This window comes from Neovison vison, chromosome 8, assembly GCF_020171115.1.
Source record: "Neovison vison isolate M4711 chromosome 8, ASM_NN_V1, whole genome shotgun sequence".
NCBI classification, from domain to species: Eukaryota; Metazoa; Chordata; class Mammalia; order Carnivora; family Mustelidae; genus Neogale; species Neogale vison.
The window spans coordinates 112622348-112640064 of record NC_058098.1 but is presented as its reverse complement, the minus strand read 5'-3'; the positions used below and the strand labels follow the sequence as shown (position 1 = coordinate 112640064).

The 17717-nt window shown below is 35.8% G+C and overlaps 1 protein-coding gene across 7 annotated transcripts in view; it reads right to left on the bottom strand.

Moving 5' to 3' along the window:
• The window catches only part of MAP4K3 (mitogen-activated protein kinase kinase kinase kinase 3), a 191497-nt gene that overhangs the window by 23596 nt on the left and 150184 nt on the right, over nt 1–17717 (bottom strand). For 3 of the 7 annotated variants that reach the window (XM_044261696.1, XM_044261699.1, XM_044261702.1), the window contains 9 exons: nt 16682–16717; nt 15024–15062; nt 14732–14785; nt 12425–12467; nt 10933–11092; nt 9951–10063; nt 6048–6089; nt 4171–4255; nt 2759–2838 (listed from right to left, as the gene is read on the bottom strand). In XM_044261696.1, the coding sequence (XP_044117631.1) occupies nt 2759–2838; nt 4171–4255; nt 6048–6089; nt 9951–10063; nt 10933–11092; nt 12425–12467; nt 14732–14785; nt 15024–15062; nt 16682–16717 (652 nt within the window). The remainder of the gene's footprint in view (nt 1–2758; nt 2839–4170; nt 4256–6047; nt 6090–9950; nt 10064–10932; nt 11093–12424; nt 12468–14731; nt 14786–15023; nt 15063–16681; nt 16718–17717) is intronic. The other 4 variants (XM_044261697.1, XM_044261701.1, XM_044261698.1 and 1 more) reach the window with 3 other exon arrangements.

The following is a 17717-nucleotide window of genomic DNA, read 5'->3' as shown; positions in this document are numbered from 1 at the left end:
ATGCAAAGTTTTATTAAGTGGATTTTGCTCTGGATTTTTGTTTTTTAGCCACATTTAATAAAACCCTAAAGCTTTTCTAGATTTCTAATGTTGAGTTCCTCTAGCAAAGCAGGCTCTGGGTGAAATAATCCATTTAATGAAGGTATACAGTAGTTAAGAAGAGTAGGTTCTACAGTTTGCACAGACTCAGATACCTGCTTTCTCAGTGACTGTGACTTTGGATAATGTGATCTCTGTGAGTTAGTGTTCTTATTTGTAAAATGGAGCACCTAGACCTAACAGAGCTGACTGTGGTGATTAAACAAGAAAAGGGCGTGGAAGATGGGCATATATGGAGCTCTCAGTGAGTGTTAGCTGTAAGGAATCAAAGCAGATAAAAAATTTAAAATCAGGACCCTGTTTGGTGTCATTTCCTCTCCTTCCAGCATCTTCCCCTAACAGACTCATGCCACCTGGTCTCTTTCTTCTAGAGAACAGAGAAAATCCACCTAATAATTTCATAACAAGATAAAAAAACTCTGGATCGCACATATTCTCATTCCCTACTTTTCAAAGGCTCTCTCTGCAAGGGAAAAGTTTTCACTTTGTAGGGCATGTGTAGCTCAGACTATATTATTCAAACAGTGTAGTTTCCAGTGCTGAAGCATCTCAGGAGGGGACTTCCTGAAGACTGGGACCAGATAGGGTTGGTGAGGACCTTTACTTAACAGTCCCTTGAATTAGGCGAATAAATGCTTACCCCACCTATGCATGAAGTTACCCTTGTTCTTACAATTAATATTGTTACCTATAAGGTGATTTTTAAATCTTATTATATCCAAGAAAAATATCACTACCTTTGAGTTATTTACTGATTATTACAATTAGTAATTATAAGTACAATTATACAAGACCCTTTCCATTTTTCTCTAGTTCCTAATATTTTCCAGCCACCTCATTATATACCACTTCCATCCAGATTGAAAGATTTACAGTGTATCATACAGTTTAGGATCTTGTTAGAAAATCTGATTAAAAAATGCTGCAATGAGGGGCACCTGCGTGGCTCAGTGGGTTAAAGCCCCTGCCTTCGGCTCAGGTCATGATCCGAGGGTCCTGGGATCAAGCCCCCGCATTGGGTTCTCTGCTCAGCAAGGAGCCTGCTTCCTCCTCTCTCTCTGCCTGCCTCTCTGCCTACCTGTGATCTCTGTCAAATAAATAAAATCTTAAAAAAAAAAATGCTGCAATGAGAAAAGATGGAAATGTTTGGTTATGAAGAAAATACCATTACTTACATATTTTTTTCTCTCCATTGTATTTGTAATCAATTTATATTGATAATGGACATTCAGTTATACATCCCACAGGCACCCAAAACTCTGTATGACCAAACTTCATGCACTATCATGCCCTTCAAACCTTCTTCCCCTTCTGTACACGATACCCTGACAGGTGGCACTTGTCATTCACTAGCTGGAGACCTGGAGTCAACCTAGATTTTTCCTGAGCTTTCATATTGAAGAGATCATTTAATATGCCAGTTCCCGCTCTTTAGTCTTTCTCTAAGTCTGGTGTTTCTCCACAGGAGCCACACAGGTGGGGAGGCACTGTGGTGAAGCAGTTAAGAATACAGCCTCTGGAGCCAGCTGGCCTGGGTTCATATCCCACCCAGTTCAGCTACTTAATAGTTGTGCGATCTCTGAAAGTTACTAATCCCTTCTGTGCCTCCGATTTCTCAACAGAAATGTGATCCATGATGGTATCTATCTTTGAGAGTTGTTGTGAAGATTAAGTAAGTTAATTACATTAAAAACAGTATCTGGCAGGGGTGCCTGGGTGGCTCAGTTGGCTGAGCGTCTGACTCTTGGTTTCAGCTCAGGCCATGATCTTATGGGTCATGGGATTGAGCTCCGCTAATCGGGGAGTCTGCTTGAGATTTTTTCCTTCTGCCCCTCCTCTCTCTTTTCCCTCTGGAATAAATAAATAAATCTTTTTAAAAAAATGTAAATATAGTATCTGGCCTCCAGTAAGTTTTGTACAGGTATCGGCTACTAACACCATCATTACCATTTTGCAGGTTGTTTAGCTTTGCTGGCCCTTGGTTACTAAATGCCAAAAGCTTCCCCCAGTCCTTGGGACAATAACCAATGTCCCCATACAATTCCAAACCCCTTTCTGTCCTCTCCCCTTTTGCCCTGACTCAACACTTCTTCACCCTTTGACCAAAATCTCTCCTGCCATCTCTCATCACTCTGCAGATGGTTCTAAAATGCAGACCCGGTCATCAGCCTGGTATACAAGCCCAGGGGTTTGGCAGCTGCCCACCCCACCTACCTCCACCTACTGTCCCTATGCTGCAGTTACCCTATTCTCCAGTCCGACTGTTCACGGCTCCCATCTTGCCATGCTGATTCACAACTCCACGCCCTCATATTTACCCTCTATCTGTCTGGGAAGCTTCCGCTCATTGCCATGAACGGTCTCTTCTCACCTGCCCAGAGGAGGGGCTAGTGACTTGCACCTCTGTGGCCTCGACCTGTGCTCACTTCTAAGGTGACAGCAGAGTGTTGCAGTGACTGCCACATCTTTTTCTCTATTACATCATGAGGTCCTGCAGGGCAAGGACTAGTCTGCGAATGTGTCCTCGGGACCTGACAAATACAATATGCTCTGTGAAGCTCTTATGGATACAAGAAGCAAAAAATCCTAGAATTGAAAGTTATTTCTGGCCTACTATCTATATGTAACTTTAAAAAAGGGACAATACAAAATAACACACCTGTTCCATTGATGTTTCATGAAGTTCATTAAGATTCAAAGTATAAATCCCTTCTTCGGCACCAAATATCAAGTACTGATCTGAAATGACAAAGTATTTCACCGGTTTTGATATGTAAAATACTTTCAAAAAGGATTTATACAGAAATTAAGTAAATATGTATTAACATGAAGAAAGAATTATGTGATGGCTAAGCAGTAAATGTAATTTAATACAACTAAGTGGCTAAACACTCTACCTTAATGAGCTGAGCTATATGTAAATACCAGCCTCAAAGCAGATAAAGAGGTTCTGAAGCCTGGAATACTAGGGTTCCTCACATATCAGAGGGTGCTGAGGACCGGCAAAGAATCTGTAGCTTCTTTTCTACAATTCCTTTAAGAGAGGATCATGTACATTTGATGTACAGAATATAAATACAGAAGAACTGATACAAAATATTTTTGCAGATGAGCTACCATTATAAGCAGTGTCATTGAAACACTAGGATCTAAAAACAAAAACAAAACAAAACCCCAACAAACCAGGATCTGGCTACTGCCTATTCAAAAAGTTAACTAAAACTTGGCTACCTGCTAGGGTACTAAGTATCTGCTAGAACATGGTGGTTTAGCCACAGTCCTGTCTGAGCTGCTTTTGATAATAAAAAACAATAGGTCAAGAACTTCTCCACACTAAACGGAAGTAGGCTGAGAACAACGGAGAATGCCAAGAGCATTCCTATACTGCCCAGTATTTAGGATTAGTGCTGGCAGATTAAAGGCATAAGCTTTGTAGTCCGACCCTACAAATGAACAGGATTCCAAGTGCAGCTATACCCCAGACTGGTGACAAAACAATGAACCTCTCTTAATGTCATTCTCCCTACTTGGGAAATACAAGTTCCTCTACCTTGGATTTTTAAAAGATTTAGTAAGACGTGCAGGCATGTATTCATGTAGATCTTACATACACAGATACTAAGATATATAGTGAGAGAATGCTGGTAGTCTTTTGTTAGTGACTAATGACAACGATTCTTACTAGGACTCCCTTTAAGGTGGAGAGGCCCTCTAGAGTGTTCACTACACCTGGACCCTTGGCAGTTAACTCCTTTAACAACAGCTATACCTAAAACACAAAGATACTGAACGTGCAGCTACAGAAAAAAACTTCTTTGGAGGAAATCAGGGTGGCATAGAGTATATGGTTTCACTCTATTGATATGGGGACCACACAGTGAAATTTTAGTGTTACAGGTCACTTCAAACACTGCTAATAGCATGGAGAAACATATTTACCTTGAACAATTTTTAAAAATTATAACAAAAAAATTTTCAGAAGGGTATTCTGAACATGAAGAAAACTGAATGCTTTCATGGCCTCATGTTAAAAAACAGTAAGAAAGATAACATAGAAACATATAGTACTACCTCTTGTGTCTGGGTTTATCCATGATGTTGCACAGTGAATTTTCAAGGGACATCCATTAAAAACCTTTGAAAAACATGCACCCATCTGGAAAAACAAAGAATAACCAAGTAATACAATATTCCCTGATAAGAAGGAAATCATAAATTCTACAAAGGTGAAAAGTTTCTTCTTTTATTTCATGACCTAAAATGTTCTTAATCATTAAATTTAACATTAAAACATGAAAGAGGTATAGCTGATTTCAAAATTCATATTGTGTACTTCAAAACATGGGTCTGTACCCCTTTTAAAAAAAATGTGCTTATTCTCTCTGGATGGTCAATAAAAAGCTTTATTTCTTTTTGTTAATATTTATCAAGCCCATTTACAAGTCTTTTAGATAATAAGTACCTTATAAGGAAATACAGTATCATTCATTTGAACTTTTTTTGATCATTTGAATAAAGTGTTAATTTTGAAACTGTTGTTCAGGTTAGAATAAATAAATTCAAGAAAGCCTACTCATTTAATCACCTTTTCTACCAACATCTTGAGGAGGGAAAGAATACAAAAATATTTGATGAGAAGAGCACTGCGCATCATTTTATGGCTGGAATGTTTTCTTCACAAATATGGAGACAATACCCAGAGACAGACGCATTACTACAGTTGATAAGGGATTAAAAATACTAACATGAAAAAATAAAATCATAAACTTTGAGATTTCCTTTTCCTCAAAGAAACCTACCAACCAATATTATTAAGATATTAGTACCAAATAACAACAACCTGGCAATACCAGCAGGTGATAAAAGACCAATAAAAAATGTTTTTATGATGAGGGCAGAAATTGTTATCATTTAACTAGCTCATTATTCTTCAAGATAACTGCCAAAATTTCGTATGTAGAGGTGCTGCCTAATCGCTAAAAATCAAAGTGACAAAATGAGGTGCCAAACAATGAAACCAACCCCACCCATAAGCTAGTCTGGACAGCTGACAGGACCTGGCTTTCCAGTTAACAGCTCTTCTCTGTTAGCAGCACCTGACCTGACAGCTCTGCACTGTACCCAAACAGGCAATCACGCCTTGCTGTTTGAGTGTCTCTGCTGGATTTGGGAGCCCTTTACTCACAAAACTTTTATTTTGTAAAATAAGACACAAATATTTAGATCTTTAAATAATTACAAAGTGGAGTTAGAAACTAAAAAGGCTAAAAAGGAGAGTTAAGAGGTTACAGACTAGAAAGGCAGCAGACACCTTCTAAATTAGTGTCATACTACATTTTAGGTTACAGGTTTGCAGTGGTGAAAATGCAGTTCTATTTATACTGATGCACAATTACACGGAGCTAATATAATTTAATTTAGCTAATATAATTTTATAATATAATAACATAATTTTAATACTAAGGCAGCAAAAAACCCAACCAGGACAGAGTGGAACACAGGAGTATACCTAGGAAAAGATCCTGCAAACATTCTGGGGTTTCAGTTTTACTCATGGTCAAAATAGAGTTTGGGCCAGATGGTCCTTTAATATTTCTTCTAGTTTTAAACTTTTGTTTTTGACAATTAAAAAATGTGTCATGTCTACATTTTGTACTTCCTATTATATCCATGTGCCTTTTTTACATTTCTTCAAAAATATCTACAAAGAAGATATTAACAAATTTTGGAATAAAGGAGTTTTAAAATGTGTGATTTACCATAATTTTATTTTGTAAAGCTACTTTTCAGATGTAACAATATTTAAGTTAGCAATCTTACAGATTTTTAAAAAATTAATAAAGGAGATTCTTTCAAACAAGTAGAAAATCTAACCAAAGATACAGAGCCAAGCAATTATCTTTCATTGTATTTAGCTTGAAAACAACCTGTTTGATATTTATACTTACATGCACTTTAGGTGTTGGGGGTAGACCGTTACTAATAGGCTTCTAGAAAAAGAATACATGCATGAATACACTTTTTGTTGCTATCTGGTATAAAATACTTTATTTCAAACACATGTATCAAAATAAAATACACGAACCCTTTCTTTTTGTAAAACGAAACAATATAGGTAAGGCTGAAGTTCCCTATAATCCTTCTATAGTCCACTTACTCCTGGTACCCACCTCCCCAAAAACTGATTTAGTGTGTACCCTCCCAAGCCTTTCTTCTAGATAACCATATGAACTCATGTATTTGTGTATGTTTTCATACCTCTTTCGTGTGTATGTATGTATGTATGTGTGTGTGTGTATGTGTGTATATGATTCCCTACAGGAAACACTTCTTGTTTTAGAACATAAATGTCACGCACTGTTTTATCAACCTCTTCTTTGCCTTAATGTTGGGTCTTGGACAGATCTTCATATCAGTACACATAGATCTGGTTCATTTGTTTTAACTGTAGCACAGTATGAATATAACATACTTTATTTAGCTATTCTCTAATTATTACTGGATATTTAAGTTATTTTCCATTTTTTACTATAACAAAAATGCAGAAATGGTCACCCTTGCATGTACCTTACTATGCAATATGTGAATGATTTTTTAAGGGTACACTGTGAGAAGAGAAACTACTGGAACAAAAGGGCTGTACCTACATTCTGGCTGCCAAACTTTCTGAGTACTCATCTCATATCATACCCATCAGCAATGTAGGAGAGCACTGGTTCCTTATGATCTCACAGACACTCAATGTTCTCAAACTGATTAATAAAAATGTTTTCTCCTTAATTTGCATGACTGATTGTCAGGAAGATTGAGAATATTTGAAAAACAGTGAATTGGCTATTTGTATATTTTCTTCTGTGAATTGTCTTTTCCCATTTTTTTTACTGAGTTATGTTTTTATTATCTATTTCTTGGAGTTCTTTATGTAATGTAGATTTGAAATTTTTTTTTTCTAAAAAATGACTTTACTTACTTTTCAGAGAGAGAGAGAGAGAGAGCGTGTGCGCATGTGCATAAGCAGGGGGAGTGTTAGCCAGCGGGAGAAGCAGGCTCCCCGCTAAGAGAGTAGCTCGATGTGGGACTCAATCCCAAGACCTGGGGATCATGACCTGTGCTGAAGGCGGATACTTAACCGACTGAGCCAACCAGGCCCTTTAGATGTGAATACTTTATCTATTAAATACATTACACATGTCTTATCCTAGTCTGTAGATTATCTTAATCTTGTTTACAAAGTCAACTGAAGGTTCACATTTTGATGAATTGAAATGTATCAATCACTGGTCAAAGTATACTGATAAGTATAAGGAGAGTAAAAACAGCATAATCCTTCACCTACAACATGCTCAAGAATACCAGATATTTTTCCAAGGGGCTACGTGCCTGAAGTATATGATTTGTCCCCTGGAGAAGGAATCTCTTTGAGAGAGAGGATACTTTATTTACTTCTTAAAATGTAGTCTTTCCTAATTCAAGATAAACTTGACCACTTTTTTTTTTAAAAGATTTTATTCATTTATTTGTCAGAGAGAAAAAGAGAGAGAAAGAGAGAGAGAGAGAGAGAGAGGACAAGCAGGGGGAGTTGGCAGGGGGTGAGGGACAGGCAGGCTCCCTCCCTACTAAGCAAAGTGGATTAGGTCCCAGAACCCTGGGATTATGATCTGGGCCAAAGGCAGATACTTAATCAACTGAGCCACCTAGTCATCCCACAATGATACTTTAAACTCTATTTTACGAAAGTTTATACTTCTTTGGAGGTTAATCTTAATATTTTAAGGAATGACATCTTAATTTTTTCTAATCTAAATCAAAATTACTTAAGTGTGACAAAAATTAAAAAGCTATTAGTTGATTTTGTATACATAATACAAATGAAATATTTTATGTACTACTTCTGTAACTACTAGACACTTCTGAAATTAAGACTATTTGAAATTTTATTTTGCAGATAGATATATGAGGATGTATAGCCTCTCATGGCCACTAACTTCTGATAATCTTCTTCCATTTTGCAAATAATTTATGTACTTTGGTTTTATATTGATATCCTTAAATTATGTTAGATCACCTACTCTGGCAAAACATTTTTAATTAGTGAGCTCTCAATGTTGTAACTGTAAGATTTACATTAAGTATTGGCAGAACTGGCTATAAATAATTTCAAGCTGCAGAAACTAATCATGTTTTAATATATCATGGATACTGTTTATCCTATGATACAGTTATGGACATATTTCAGAATTACTGAGACTGTTAGTTTCACTACTACAGAACAGTAGTTCCTTATCCTACTGAAATAGATAATAGAGTGAATTAAAAACGCATACATAAAACACATCCACAACTCTCAAAGGTTCTTACACTGCACTGCAGGTGTAAGGCTGTATATCTGTTCTACTACATTAACAGGGCTGCTAAAATTTACACTGATGAAAACAAAAAGGCCCTGCTCAGCTGGACAGACTTCATAAAAACTTATTCCTGAAGGGCATTTTATGCTTTTGTTAACAACATCCTACCTAAATTTCATAAATTATGATGGATAATCCCAGTTAAGTGCTTTAACTGAAAATAAAAAATGGTACATCATATTATGTCATGAAACATTTACTTTTCTTTTTATTTTTAAAGATTTTATTTATTTATTTGACAGAGAGAGAGAGAGGTATCACAAGTAGGCAGAGAGGTAGGCAGAGAGAGAGGGAGAAGGAGGCTCCCCACTGAGCAGAGAGCCTGATGCGGGGCTTGATCCCAGGATGCTGAGATCATGACCTGAGCCGAAGGCAGAGGCTTAACCCACTGAGCCACCCAGGTGCCCCTATCATGAAATATTTTAAGAAAAAGTTTATCAGATACAGTACAAAAGCCTCTAGCAGTGTGCTTTCTACCTAAAATCATAGCTATGTGCACATAAACATTTAAAATACACTATAAATATCTATAAAAACAAATATTAGTATACATAAAAACTTTAAAAAAATACCATCTTATCTCATGATCTCATCTGCGGAATTGGGGATTTTAAGGATTTTTTGTTGCTTTAAGTTCTATGATGACAGACATTTGTCATCTGATGATGAAGAGATTCTTTACAAATGTTAAAATATTTTTAATCCCCTGATAGATAACACTTATTTATCTATAACAGGAATAGCTGTTAAGGTTAATTTCATCTTTCCTGAAGTGATATTTTATATCTACTAGAAAATAATTTTTCCTCCTTGTTAGGTATTTTGAGTAAGAGTAGTAATACCATGAATTATGTAATCTACAGTTAAAAATCTGTCCTGAGTAAGTCCTAGCTTCCCTCATCTGTCCATGTCCTACTTTCTGTAACTTTTTGAGACTGAAAAAGGAACTTTGTGAGAATCAATCTCATCACCATGAGAATAGTCATCTGTATGCAGAAGGTCACATTTTATAATACATGATTGTAATCAACTGGCCATCATTCAAGTTTGCCACAGCAAAGTTGCTTTTTTTTTTTTTAAGATTTAAGCAACCCGGGACGCCTGGGTGGCTCAGTTGGTTAAGCAGCTGCCTTCGGCTCAGGTCATGATCCCAGCATCCTGGGATCGAGTCCCACATTGGGCTCCTTGCTCGGCAGGGAGCCTGCTTCTCCCTCTGCCTCTAGCCTGCCACTCTGTCTGCCTGTGCTTACTCTCTCTCTCTCTCTCTAACAAATAAATAAAATCTTAAAAAAAAAAAAAAAGATTTAAGCAACCCATTTTCATTATATTAAATACCATATTGTAAAATATGTAATTCTAAAGTTTCATTAATTACAATAACAAAACTGACTTAACAATGAGAAAGAAAAAGAACAAGTAGAGGTTATAAATATAAATACCTACTGGTACATCTTTCTTTTCTTTCCTTGAAGGGTTTGTGCCTCTGTGTTCATTCTGTTGTTGATATAATGAACCATCTCGTTCACCATTTAACTGGAAGGAGCTCACTCCATTTCCTTCAGTGAGATGTTTAAATATATTTAAAAAGGATTAATTTTCATGAAAACTTTTATTCAGAAAATCATCAACTAGGAAAGAAAAATCCGATCTCTCAGATGGTTTCTGTCTTCACTTGGGATCACCCAATCAGAAATATTTAGTACTCAAAGAAGTCTGATACACATGTTCTGCTACTTGTATCTCTTTTTTCATACAAACAAATTTAAAATGAGGTTATGTCTAAGCACTTGTATTTGTGTAAAAGACAAAGATATATATAACTACTTTCAGGAAAGGGGCAATTCACACTATGTTATCCAGGAAACTTTAGTAGTTCTTTTTTAAATTCCTTCTTTTTTTTTTTTTTTCGCTGCTTGTGCATAATGTGCAGGAATATAGTATTAAAACAGCATCTTCTGGTATTAATTTAGAGGCAAATACCTACCAAGAGTGACAATCATTTTTCTAAAAATGATTAAATGAAATAAAATGAAGAAGTTAGACAGAGTACCCTCCCTTCTTTTTCTAAAACACAAGTAGCCTACAGCCAAAACACACTTTCCTTGTTTGTTCAGAGTTGTTTCTTCTGCTGCCACACTAAGATAAATAATGAATTTAACATTCACAATTCTCCAAGAGGGAAGAGGTTCTATAAGAAATGAGAAACAAGGACATTTGAATCCCGGAATGGGTCACAGGTAATCCTGCCATATAAACACTTCAAATCATGTGGCAAAAAGCAGAAAACATCTCTATTTTTTGTCTTCCTTCTCCGCTCTCTCAAAGGAGTTTCAAATACTCTCTTAAAAGAAAGATACCCTCCATTTTTTTCATGCAGTACTAAACCCCGGTAATGTGGTTATCTCACCCTCCCTACCCCCATTACCTAAAGCAATGGGCTTTTGTGGAGGTAATCTGGGTGGCGGTGGTCTTGGCGGAACTTGGGATGGTTTTGCTGGGCTCTCTGAGGTGGGACATCTCTTGATAGTTCCTTGGTTATCATCCTCAGTAGAATGAGTTTCCTGTGGTATGAATATGGACTTAGGCTGAAATAATACAGAAGAGGAGACCAATGGTTTAAACATGAAATTATTCATGTCTCATTCAAAAGGAAAAATATTAAACATTTTTTGAATTGTGTTTACTAGCTAAACTTCAAGGTTATTCAACTACTTGACTGAGATTATCCTACATACATCCTTAAAATGTACAAAAAGGTGTTTTCTCAGGGGAAAAAAAAAAGCCCCTAATTCCTTCACAAGCCTTCCTACCTAGACTTGCTAAGAAAGAATATTCTATTTTTTCTGACCTTCGATTTAAATGATTCTCTTTTTAAATATTCAGGCTAATCAGATTTCAGTTCTTTATAAGGCTAAACTGTCTCTTTTAGATGACTATGGATTTTATGTTAATGTTTAATCTCTCAGACTGGGACAGGAGAAGATACCGATTAAAATTTTTATCAGACTGGAGAATACTAACAAGCAATATGGAAAGGCTAAGAAACTTTCTGTGCAGACAATGAAAAAAACCTCCAGTCTGCTGACAGTTTGGAGATTTTATAAGTTCTTATAAATGTGTCCATTATTAGGAAGATTGCTCAGCACTTTTTGAAATTCTAATGTAAAACTAAATAAGCAAGTACTGTACTGTGTGAATTATGATTTTTTCAAAAGCATAAAATGAAAGCAAAATACAGTAACATATTAGTTGCCAAGACTTATCAGACTCCAACTTTCTTTTATAACCCCTGATTTCAAACCTTGGAACAGCTCCTTTTATAAAGAGTTCAATTTTATAATTAAAATTTACTCTGCATATAAACTCATGAATTTTTACTACCTATATAAACTCATTTTGTCTTAAAAAAAAGAGAGTAATTTTAGTATTTTATGTTTTTTAACATAGTAACAAAAGGATTTTGTTGCTAAAAATTTTTTGAAAATTACTCTATTTTGTACTTTTAATGTAAAAGTACCTTCTGACAGTTACATATCTATGATGATAAATCATTATCCTTTACCCATTCACAAGAAATCAGTTACTAGTAGATCACAGATTTTGAAGGAAAAAAAATCTTACAAAAAAATGTGAGATTTCTAACCAGGTGAAATAATATTAACCCATTAACTTAATCATTTTCATGTACAAATTTCTAGAACTTATTATTTAGAATAAACAGTAAGTGACAAGTTGGATAATTAAAAAAAGACAAAAATAATCACAGTCATCTGTATCATGGTTAGTAACTTATGCATGATTTTTTTTGGTAGATCCCGAGTGAAAATAAGCTATAGAGGAAATATTAATCCAGTATTAAGGTGGCAGAACAATCACAACAAACACACACATAATTCAAATTGAAAAACCTACTTTACCTTTGGTGGCAAAGGAGGTGGAACTTTCGCTTTCATGGTTGAACTATAAAAACATGAGAGTTTACAATCAGAATTGAATTAGTACTAAAATATAATTAATTTTTCAAAGATATGGAAGAATATTTGCATAAACAAGTTCTCTTTTCTGAGATTATGAGTGTTTTCCAAATATTCTGTGGAATGTTCAAGTTATACTGAATGAAGTTTTATTTGGAAGTAATTAAGGAGATATGCTTTCTTGGTTTCAAATTAAAACAGGAAAAGATAACTACAGTTCCAGTTTATATCAATTAAAGGTAATTATTAAAAAACATAAGCAGCAATTAGTTTGGGAAAAAATAGCAAAATGGTATGGTATAAAAATATATTACAATGTAAGCTTCATTTTTACTACTGTTAGATAAGAAATATCTCTGACGAAGCTCATCAAAAGCTACACGTATTTGCTGGAAAATTTTAGGTAGAATTTATTTGACTGAAGCTAAAATTCATTGCAACTCAGGACTCGCAAAATTAAAAGATGATAGAGCAATAACTCTCAGATGAGGAAAGGGAGGCCCGGAGAAGCTAAGTGACCTGATACAAGGTCACAGACAGGGAGGATAAAGGAAAACCTATGCCTCCATGCCTCCCGCTGCCAGTCAGGTGTTACTCTACCATGAAATTGCACCTTTCTTTAAAGGGGGGAAAAAATCTAAAAAAAACTAAGCATCAATGCTTACATAAGTGAAAATATTCCCTCTTTAAATATACACTTATATAATGGGGCGCCTGGGTGTTCAGTGGGTTAGAGCCTCTGCCTTCGGCTCAGGTCGTGATCCCATCCTGGGATGGAGCCCCGCATGAGGCTCTCTGCTCAGCGGGGAGTCGGCTTCCCCCCACCCCCCAATCCCCCACCTGCCTCTGCCTACTTGTGATCTCTGTCTGTCAAATAAATAAATAAATAAATAAATCTTTAAAAAAAACCCCAAAACCCACTTATATCCACTGTGTTTATTTAAAACATATCAGATGAAATTTAATCAACCAAGTACAAGCCTCTTTGTAGTTGTAGTAATAATTATAGCATCTACCAATTACTACATGACGGCATTAAATTACAAGATATATTTACTACCTTTGTCAATTAGTTTCTTTCAAAGTTCTTTGTCATCAGCCAGTGCTATGAACTGAATTTTGTCCACCAAAATTCCTATGTTGAAGCCCTAACCTCCAATGTGATTGTATTTGGACATAGGGCTTCTAGAAGGTAATTAGGTTAAAGGAGGTCCTAAGGATGGGGTCCTGATCCAACAGGACCTTATAAGAGGAAAAAAGATTATTCTTTCCTTCTCTTTTTTGTGTATACACTGAGAAAAGACCATGTGAGGACACAGCAAGAAGGCAGCTGTCTACAACCCATGAATAGGGCCCCACCAGGAACTGAATGGGCAGTCAATTTATCTTAGACACCCAAGATCCCAGAGCATGACAAATTTCTGTTACTCAAGTCACTCAGTTCCCGGTATTTTCTTATGGCAGACGAAGCTAAGACAGACCCCAAGAAATGGGGTAATGCTATAACAAGTACCCAAATACGTGGAAGCAGGTTTGGAACTGAATAATAGGTAGAGGCTGGAAGAGTTCTAAGGTACAGGCTAGAACTGAGGACGCTAAGAGTGATTCTGGTGAGTAGCCAGAAAGGAGAGCTGGAGAGAGTTTCCATCTTCTTAGCGAATACATAAATAGTCACCAAGAGAATATTGGTAGAATGGGGACATTAAAGGCCATCCTACTAAGGTCTTAGATGGAAATGATGCCCATATTATTGGAAACGGGAGGAAAGGGGATCCTTGTTACAGAGAGGCAGACAACTTGCCTAAATTGTGCTCATATTCTAGTGTTTAGTGGAGGGTTAACTGAAGTCTTAAGAGTGAGGTCCTCATAGGAAAAGGGGGAGAGACTTCTTTCTCTGCATGCATGGATTGAGGAAAGCCCAAGTAAGAACATGGAGAAAAGGCAGCCATCTGGCAGGCCTGAAAGAGACCTCTCACCAGGAACTAAACTGGCCTGTAGCTTGAGCCTCAGCCTCCCAGCCTCCAGAACAGTGAGATCAATTTTTAAACCACCAGGTTATGGTGTTTTGTTAATGTTCTTGAGCTAACACAACTAGAATAAAGAAAGAGAAAGAAACTGTGGTATAACCCATAATACTGTGTTACTACTAATGGTATTAAAATTCCTGGCAGTATAAGCTGTCAGATTTATGAAATCAAGTCAAATGACACCTTTTCTTTTTTTTAAATCAAAAACAGAAACAGAACTTACTGTTTAGATTCATCATCATCCCCTTCATCATCTTCTAAATGTGCCACATGCCCTCTAAGGACAAAGGATAATTCCACTGTCACTAAATGGACTTTACCAAAATGGCTTAAGAGAAAATTTTAGAAAATGCAGGAAGGGCTACTGGAAGACAGAATTTTATTTGTGCAGCTTTGCAGAACTCAGAATTAGACAACAACAAAACCACCTTAGGCTATATGACAGAGAAGGGGCAAACAGACTTTACTCATCTATAACATAAAGAATTTTAGGTGTAATCCAAAATCAAAATTACCGCTGATGTAATTCTTCTTCAACAGACTTCAGAAGACTCCTTAAAACAAAAACAAAAAATATTGTCAATATATAAGCAAAGGAATACCAAGTACGTTATTTTCATCACTTTAACCTTATCCACAAATTTTTAAATTACTTTTTCCTATTTACTAACATCTGCTACAATGATCTCTATACCATAGAACATCAAGTTATGTTTAACGATATGTCTGTATTTTATGTTGCTAATGTCTTTATACATGTATTTGAAATGAACAAAATAAATCCTAATGTTTATTGGAAAATACCAATTCAAACAGAGGACAACCCACCATGAAATGTCACAATAGGACTGACAAAACCATAATTGCAGGGTCATAGTCAGGGGTTTCCAGGATTCAAATTTTCCCTGGAACATTTTACCTGACACCTGAAATTATATTTTCTTTTTCTTAAAATAAGGAAGGTGACACACTTTAAAAAAACATGCTCTCAGGCAATCCTACAAAATGAAACTCAACATGTTGGATCTCTGCAAAAGCATGCATGCATGTGATGTGAATACATGAATGTAGTAGCACTTTGCTTCCACAGAAGACACTCACTTACCTGACGGATCTGTTCTCCAGTGGTGTACTGGCAAACACATTTACACTTTTGGGAGACTAAGCCTGTATCAGACCAGGTGCGAGGATTTTATCATTAGGAGCAATTTATGAAACTTTGATATTCAGGAATGTAAGAGCGCACTCGTGGCATTCCTGGAGTTCCCTTCTTTCAACTGCAAGTTCATACAGCGTTATCTCCTACCTCCTACATTACACTGCAAGCGTAAACACTCTGCAGCTTTCTTAAAGCCAGTGGGATAGCGAGAAATGCGGTTACTAACAGATTACTGAGGTAAAAGTGAGTCCACAGAAATCTACTCTCCTCAAAAGCTGTAAGGCAGTACCTTCTAACTATGTTCCCCTCCGACATATACTGGAAAAAACTACGCTTAGAATTATCCAAACATAAAACCAGAGAAACTGAGAGGTACGGTCAGCTGGTCTAAGCAACTAATAGAATAGATTTTGGTCTTTAAATATTTTAATTAGGCCAGCTTACTAACAATCTAAGTATTAACAAATAACAAAGCTCTAATTCAAGTTTAAATGACATAGGAAAGCCATAAACTAATTGCAAATCTTATTTTGCAGGTTAAAAAACAACCCCGAGGTATTTCAGTGAAATCTATCACCTAACTCACAAAGCTCGTCAAGGGCTAGCTCTTGGAAGGCAGGAGCTTCTGACTAGAAGCAGGATAGCAAAATGATGTGAGGTTGTGAAGCAAAAACAGCCTGAATCTGAGTCCTGCCTCCATCCCTGTAAGCTATGTGGCCTTCAATAAGTTACTCTGCGGTTCAGTTTCCTTATCTGTAACACAGGAATTGTAACAGCACCTACATCCAAATGTTTATCTGACGATACCCTGAATACGGGTAGAGTGCTTAGAGTAAGAATTTAGAATATAGTATCTGCTTAATTTGCATTTTCTTTATTATGATTGAGCAACATTTCTTTAAACTAGCAATTCTCAAAGTGTGGTCTAGGGATCTCTGAGGTCCCTTGGTCTTCAAGGGCGTCTGCAAGAACAAAACTATTTTCATAATACATATAATACAAAAAAGCATTTACCTTTTGCATTCTTGTTCTTTCATTGAGAATGAAATTCTGGAGTTTTCCAGAGATTAAAAAATGCATGATAACAAAACAGATTAGTAGCAGATATGAGAATCCAGCTGTCTTCTATTAAGCCAGATATTAAAGAGATTCGCAAAAAAATAAAAAACAATGCCACTTTTATTACTATTATTTTGTTTCAGGAAAACAGCTGTTTTTCATAAAAAATGTTATTAGTGGGCCTCAACAAAAAGTCTTTTGAATTATACCAACATAAATAGAGTCTATTATCACAATTATTTGCTGCTTCTAAGTCTCATGAGAGAAATCAAGTGGTGCTATAAGGAAGGTATCCTAAAGAAGTGGCATTTAAATTGGTCCTTAATGATGAGTAACTTTTTTTAAAACACACACACAAAATGTTACTTATGTTAATATGTATCAGGTATATTACTATTTTAAATAAGGAAATATTTTGAAAAGTTCTCAGTGTAAATTTCCAATACTATAAATACTGACAGTTATAAACCATATAAACAAAAGCTCACTGGAGTCCTCAATAATTTTTAAGACTGTAAAAGATCCTGAGACCAAAAATTGAAGAAACACTGCTTTAAACTATTTTACTAAGTTAAACATAGTATCTCTGAAGTGTACAGTGGGCTTTTATATCATTTTAAAAGATACAAAAAACACTTCTTTTTAAACACATGACAACAGTTTTTTTGGGGGGGCACCTCTTTATCCAGTAGAGAATATTCAAATTTGAAAATAATTAAGAGGGAAATTAAAAATGTAGTTTATTTTCAATTGCCATATTTAATTGGACTTACATGGTATTCCATTTTTTAAAAAAGGATCTTCCTAAGAGTGTTAGATTCTCCAACAGTAAGAGAAAAAAGTTAGTAAGAACACAGAAAAGCAGCTAACCTATGGCTAGGGACTCACGTAAATTTTTTATTTATTTGTAAATCTCCTATTACGTGTTGCAGATATTTTGTTAATAAAGCTATAGAATTCATGAAGTTTTAATGAAAAGAAAGACATACAA